The sequence below is a fragment of the Centroberyx gerrardi genome, chromosome 8 (assembly GCF_048128805.1).
Source record: "Centroberyx gerrardi isolate f3 chromosome 8, fCenGer3.hap1.cur.20231027, whole genome shotgun sequence".
Lineage (NCBI taxonomy): Eukaryota > Metazoa > Chordata > Actinopteri > Beryciformes > Berycidae > Centroberyx > Centroberyx gerrardi.
In genome coordinates this window covers 33,050,040-33,057,539 of record NC_136004.1, presented here as the reverse complement: position 1 = coordinate 33,057,539, position 7,500 = coordinate 33,050,040, and the positions used below count along the sequence as shown (strand labels likewise).

Sequence of the window (7,500 nt, the reverse complement as noted above, 5' to 3'; positions counted from 1 at the left end):
ATGTCTACATTTTTCTATTTTTATTTTAAGTTATCTTTACTTATCTGTATATACGTATATATATATATATATTAAGAGCAAAATGACAATTTTTCTGTTTGTATTTTTAAGTTAATTTTACCTATTTTTATTTATATATTTGATTGCAATGTTGCAATGTTACACAACTCTGGTTACACATTTCTTTATTCTAGTAGATCTTTACTTATTGTACGTACATTTTTTGTTTTTATTTCACACTTGCTTTGGCAATGTAAACGTGTGTTTCCCATGCCAATAAAGCCCCTTTGAATTTAATTGAATTGAGAGATTATTCACAGTTAGGGGGTTATTAGTGTGCATGGAAATTTCTCTCTCTCTCTCTCTCTCTCTCTCTCTCTCTCTCTCCTCTTCTCTCTCTCTCTCTCTGCTGTTAAAGTTGCTTTCAACCTTCAGGATTCCACAACTTCTTTCTGGCTAAAACTGCCAGAAAAGTCTCAGTTCTGCTGAAACCTTCAGGTTATTACATGGACAGAGTGTGTGTGTGTGTGTGTGTGTGTGAGTGTGTGTGTGTGTGTGTGTAAAGTCAACCACAGTAATTACTGCGGAATCACACAGATTGAAGCAGCAGGGTGGGCATCTGAGTCACACACACACACACACACACACACACACACACACACACACACACACAGAGCCATCTGTGAGAGGAATAAAGGGCTAAAAATAGGAAACTAACTCAGTGTCCTTGAGAGAAAGAGAGAGAGAGAGAGAGAGAGAGACAGAGAGAGAGAGAGACAGTCAGTGTGAAGTGAACCTCCTGTCTCTCTCTCTCTCTCTCTCTGTAAAATGCTGTTGGTCTGGAGAAACTCGTTAAGGCCGGTGGGTTAACGACCTCCCTGAGTCACCGGCAGCTCTGATTGGCTCTGAGCCTGAAACAGGAAACGGCACTTCTGGTAGAACAAGTTTCCATCGTTAGCTTAGCTACAACGCTAGCTGCTTCACCGAGTAAATTACCGTTAATATACAAACTCATTGGGTAAATTAAAGCTGCAGTAAGTGATGTCAGCCCTTCTAACCAATCCTGAAGCTAATGTGTTTCATTGAGACATAATGATATAAACCAACATCCAGCTGTGTTGCTGTTTTCTCCTCTTTTCTAAAGATTGTTGTTAAATTCCGCTCCTGAATGAAGCTCCTCCCACTTTTTTAAAACTAGCATGGCTCCTCCCTCGCTGTTTAAAAGGCTCTCACCCTCTCCCATTCCTGAAAAAACTTCTCGTAATGGAGGAATCGATGAAGCAAGTGAGTAAACTTGTTAACTTGTACTTGGTAAACTAGTAAACTGTTAAACTGTTAAACTAGTAAAGTTGTTAAAGTAGTAAACATGTTAAACTAGTAAACTTATTAATGTAGTAAACCATTAAACTAGTAAACTTGTTAAACTAGTAAACTGGTAAACTAGTAAACTGTTAAACTGATAAACTGTTAAACTAGTAAACTGGTAAACTAGTAAACTTATTAATGTAGTAAACCGTTAAACTAGTAAACTTGTTAAACTAGTAAACTGGTAAACTAGTAAACTGTTAAACTGATAAACTGTTAAACTAGTAAAGTTGTTAAAGTAGTAAACTTGTTAAACTACTAAACTAGTAAACTTGTTAAACTAGTAAACTTGTTAAAGTAGTGAACATGTTAAACTACTAAACTAGTAAACTTGTTAAACTAGTATACTGTTAAACTAGTAAACTTGTTAAATTGGTAAACTGGTAAACTGGTAAACTAGTAAACTGGTAAACTAGTAAACTTGTTAAAGTAGTAAACTTGTTAAACTAGTAAACTTGTTAAACTAGTAAACTGGTAAACTACTAAACTAGTAAACATGTTAAACTAGTAAACTTGTTAAACTAGTAAACTGTTAAACCAGTAAACTTGTTCAACTACTAAACTACTAAACTGTTAAACCAGTAAACTTGCTACCTGCCTCTTGTCATTGTGGGTCATGTGACCTTCAGCAGGAGAAAGGTCAGTCAAAGTGAGACTGGTAACCAGTGACACTTCTCTGTAGGAACGGTTAGCTTAGCTGTTAGCCTTGATGCACACTGCTTTGTAATGTTTGTCCTTGGTAGCAGCTTTAAAGGAGAATAAAACTGGATGAAAACCTTGAATCCAGACTGAGTCGTCTCCGCCCAGCAGTCACAGTCATGAAAGTTTAGTTTCTCAGCTGAAGATTTTGTTGTTTTTCTGTCTGCAGCTTCAGAGTTTGGATGTTTTACTGCTGATTGAGCCGTTTGTCTCTAATATCCTCCAGTGTTGTCTGCGCCTCGCCAAAAAAAAATCTTTTTGCTAGCTAGCTAACTGTAGCAGCTTCCTTATTGTTCCTACAACAGTTAAACAGCAGTGTCAGGCTCCGCCCACAGCACAGTGTCTCCGCCCCTTTTCTACTCTTTCTTCAACTGCTGGGTTTAAAGAGGAACTAAACACCAAAACAAATCTGTGTGAAGCCTGACATCTAAAGGTGAAAAACATGCTATTGAAATGTCCATCTGCTATTGGCTGATGGATCCAGAGACAGCAGTGGAGAACCAGAACCAGAACCAGACAGAACCAGAACCAGAACCAGAACCAGGAGGCATACGGATCAGACAGTTCTGTACTAGTTATTTATTTTCACTACTTTTTATTTTCACTACTTTTATTCCATGATATATAAATGCTTTGGCAACACTGATCATCTGATATTCAAACCAGCAAAGCAGATCTGTGGTCTGATATCTGTGTGTGTGTGTGTGTGTATGTGTGTGTGTGTGTGAGTGAGTGTGTGTGTGAGTGTGTGTGTGTGTGTTACCTGAGGCCGTTGCAGATGCTCAGAGCGACAGAGGAACCCTGCATGTCCTGAACGAAGCCCCGATAGTGACAGTGGTTCTGCAACACAACAACAGACAGACAACAGACTGAGAACCTGATGATGATGATGATGATGATGATGATGATGATGATGATGATGATGAAATTAATTGAATGTATTATCCTTTTAAAGTGTTATTACACTATAGTAGAATATTAATTTTAGTCAGAATTCCTGTTGAAGTTTGAACACACTCACACACACACACACACACACACACACACACACACACACACCTATTTACATGCACATGTAACTGATAAATGCCTAAAATGTGACTGGCTGCAGCAGCTCAGACAGACCAGCAGGAGGCAGAAACTCTCCTCAGCTGCCAGACAGAACAGAGTCAGTGGAACCTCTGTGTTCTACTGAGGACCTGACAGAGAACAGCCAGACAGAACAGAGTCAGTGGAACCTCAGTGTTCTACTGAGGACCTGACAGAGAACAGCCAGACAGAACAGAGTCAGTGGAACCTCAGTGTTCTACTGAGGACCTGACAGAGAACAGCCAGACAGAACAGAGTCAGTGGAACCTCAGTGTTCTACTGAGGACCTGACAGAGAACAGCCAGACAGAACAACAGTCACTGTGTCGTTAATCAGTTCAGTGATGATTAGATTCTATTAGATTCATTAAGCTGCTGACTGTGGTTCATATTTACAACATTCAATTAAAATACAAGACCAGAAAGAGCACACACACACACACACACACACACACACACACACACACACACACACACATGACAGGATCCACACACACTTCCTGTATCACTCCCACAGGACCTTATAAAACTCTTCCTGTGTGTGTGTGTGTGTGTGTGTGTGTGTTTTCCCACTGTCTGAGTTCACAGGAACCTCCACCTCTCACACTGCTTCCCAGAAGTCTCTCTCTCTCTCTCTCCCTCTCTGTCTCTCTCTCTCGCTCTCTCTCTCTGTCTCTCTCTCTCTTTCTCTGTCTGTCTCTCTCTCTCTCTCTCTCTCTGTCTCTCTCTCTGTCTCTCTCTCTCGCTCTCTGTCTCTCTCTCTGTCTCTCTCTCTCTCTCTCTGTCTCTCTGTCTCTCTCTCTCTCTCTGTCTCTCTCTCTGTCTCTCTCTCTCTGCTCTCTGTCTCTCTCTCTGTCTCTCTCTCTCTCTGTCTCTCTGTCTCTCTCTCTGTCTCTCTGTCTCTCTCTCTCTCTCTGTCTCTCTCTCTCTCTCTCTGTCTCTCTGTCTCTCTCTCTCGCTCTCTGTCTCTCTCTCTGTCTCTCTCTCTCTCTCTCTCTCTCTCTCAGAACTAGGTTATAAGGTTATAGTTGGAGGGAGGACAATAAAGGACGGACCGGCCAGCAGAACAGAACAGAACAGAACACTGAAGTATCAGGAAAACTATGACTTCAAGGTAATATGACACAAAAAGCTAAATAACAAAAACACAACTGGTCCCACTGACTGCTGCCCTGCACAGAACCACAAGCTGCACTAGAACCAGAGCAGAACCAGAGCAGAACCAGAGCAGAACCAGAACAGAACCAGAGCAGAACCAGAGCAGAACCAGAGCAGAACCAGAACAGAACCAGAGCAGAACCAGAGCAGAACCAGGAGAGAACCAGAGCAGAACCAGAGCAGAACCAGAGCAGAACCAGAACAGAACCAGAGCAGAACCAGAGCAGAACCAGGAGAGAACCAGAGCAGAACCAGAGCAGAACCAGAGCAGAACCAGAACAGAACCAGAGCAGAACCAGAGCAGAACCAGGAGAGAACCAGAACAGAACCAGAGCAGAACCAGAGCAGAACCAGAGCAGAACCAGAGCAGAACCAGGAGAGAACGTCAATGCTGTGAAGCCTGACAGGGAAACAGCAGCTCTTCCTCCATCTGGTCTAAAGGGAAATTTAACTGAACTTTTGAAATGTTACAAAAAAATTTTTAAATGTGAATTAGAGTTTCCCTCAGCTGGCTGAAGAGAATAAATCCACTTCCTGAAGGCAGAACGCAGCTCTGACAGAAAACATCCAGAGAGTCTTTCAAGTATTGATTAGTATTGATTAGTATTGGTTAGTATCGGTTAAGTTGTTATTGAAACATTAAACTGCCAGAGTTTTGAATGGAGTTTGGTGCAGAGAACAGTAGAGAACGACATGCATCAGATATTTCATTAAAACACGTCTGAATCACTAGTATGATTCATTTTCCACAAGCTTCTACTGAACTGTAAAAGAAAATTCAGGGTTCAGTAAATTCCAACATGTGAGTTCTCAGCTGTTCTCTACAGCAGCTTCCTGTACACCAGACCGATGTTCTAAACACACAGAGGTGTATGAAGGTTCAGATCCCAGTAACTCCACTGAATATCAATCATCAACCAGCTATCAAACACTGAATACACACAATAACTGACAGAAAGAGTGATGAAAGAAGGGGAGAGAGAGAGAGAGAGAGAAGAGAGAGAGAGAGAGAGAGAGAGAGAGTCCAAACTTGGCCTGTAGAGCAGAGCATCATGGGAGATTCCCTCTGCTAGCACATATAAAGAGCAGTGAAGTTCTGGAGCCACCTGGCACACAGCGGCCCAGAGTCTCCCCACAATACTGCACTGACACACTGGAGGAGACACCAGAGAGAGACCTACCTGACCAAAAAACACCACTAAACCTCACCACACAACCACACTGACAAATCCAAACAAATAGAAAAACAACACAAGAAGAATATTATCACTATTGGCAAAAATAAATCAAACTTATAAACAAAACTAAATGTTTCCAAAACCTTAAAACAAATTACAATTTGTCCCAAATCTGATCAGAATCAAACAGCCAGACAGGAAGCTGCTGACGATGTACAGAGAGACCAGCAGCTAGCTGTAGAGACGGGCAGGAGAGACTGGCAGCTAGCTGTAGAGACGGGCAGGAGAGACCAGCTAGCTGTAGAGACGGCAGGAGAGACCGGCAACAACTGTAGAGACGGGCAGGAGAGACCGGCAGCTAGCTGTAGAGACGGGCAGGAGAGACCAGCAGCTAGCTGTAGAGAAGGGCAGGAGAGACCAGCAGCTAGCTGTAGAGACGGGCAGGAGAGACCGGCAGCTATAGAGACAAGCAGGAGAGACCAGCAGCTAGCTGTAGAGACGGGCAGGAGAGACCAGCAGCTAGCTGTAGAGACGGGCAGGAGAGACCGGCAGCTAGTTGTAGAGACGGACAGGAGAGACCGGCAGCTAGCTATAGAGACGGGCAGGAGAGACCAGCAGCTAGCTGTAGAGACGGGCAGGAGAGACCGGCAGCTAGCTATAGAGACGGGCAGGAGAGACCGGCAGCTAGCTGTAGAGACGGGCAGGAGAGACCAGCAGCTAGCTGTAGAGATGGGCAGGAGAGACCGGCAGCTAGCTGTAGAGACGGGCAGGAGAGACCGGCAGCTATAGAGACGGGCAGGAGAGACAGCAGCTAGCTGTAGAGACGGGCAGGAGAGACCGGCAGCTAGCTGTAGAGACAGGCAGGAGAGACCGGCAGCTAGCTATAGAGACGGGCAGGAGAGACCAGCAGCTAGCTGTAGAAAAGGGCAGGAGAGACCGGCAGCTAGCTATAGAGACGGGCAGGAGAGACCAGCAGCTAGCTGTAGAGACGGGCAGGAGAGACCAGCAGCTGTAGAGACGGGCAGGAGAGACCGGCAGCTAGCTATAGAGACGGGCAGGAGAGACCAGCAGCTAGCTGTAGAGACGGGGCAGGAGAGACCGGCAGCTAGCTGTAGAGACGGGCAGGAGAGACCAGCAGCTGTAGAGACGGGCAGGAGAGACCAGCAGCTAGCTGTAGAGACGGGCAGGAGAGACCGGCAGCTGTAGAGACGGGCAGAGAGACCGGCAGCTAGCTGTAGAGACGGGCAGGAGAGACCAGCAGCTAGCTATAGAGACCGGCAGGAGAGACCGGCAGCTGTAGAGACGGGCAGGAGAGACCGGCAGCTAGCTGTAGAGACGGGCAGGAGAGACCAGCAGCTGTAGAGACGGGCAGGAGAGACCGGCAGCTAACTGTAGAGACGGGCAGGAGAGACCAGCAGCTGTAGAGACGGGCAGGAGAGACCAGCAGCTAGCTGTAGAGACGGGCAGGAGAGACCGGCAGCTAGCTGTAGAGACGGGCAGGAGAGACCAGCAGCTAGCTGTAGAGACGGGCAGAGAGACCGGCAGCTAGCTATAGAGACGGGCAGGAGAGACCACTCTGTGCTCAGTATGTGATGTCATGATGATGTCATGATGATGTCATGCCATAATCTAAGAAACACATCACCTCTGTAAACTCTTCTTAACTTTGCTTTTTTTTGTAATCAGTCACTGTTATTGTTGTTACTGTCCAGAAATATTCTATGTGATGAATCTATATATTTAATATGCAGTTTATTTCATTTTATTTTACTTTATTTCTATCTCATTTATGTTTGAATCTATGCTTTGGCAACATGTGCACATGTACGTCCTGCAATAAAGAGAGAGAGAGAGAGAGAGAGAGAGAGAGAGAGACAGAGAGACAGAGAGAGAGAGAGAGAGACGGAGAGAGAGAGAGAGAGACAGAGAGAGAGAGAGAGAGAGAGACGGAGAGGAGAGAGAGAGAGAGAGACAGAGAGAGAGAGAGAGAGGGGGGGAGAGAGAGAGAGAGA

General features: G+C 44.7%; 1 protein-coding gene across 1 annotated transcript in view; it reads right to left on the bottom strand.

Moving 5' to 3' along the window:
- Positions 1 to 7,500, bottom strand: part of adam9a (ADAM metallopeptidase domain 9a) — a 50,904-nt gene that overhangs the window by 19,369 nt on the left and 24,035 nt on the right. Inside the window, exon 5 of the mRNA XM_071899108.2 lies at positions 2,828 to 2,904. Within this exon, the coding sequence (XP_071755209.2) occupies positions 2,828 to 2,904 (77 nt within the window). The remainder of the gene's footprint in view (positions 1 to 2,827; positions 2,905 to 7,500) is intronic.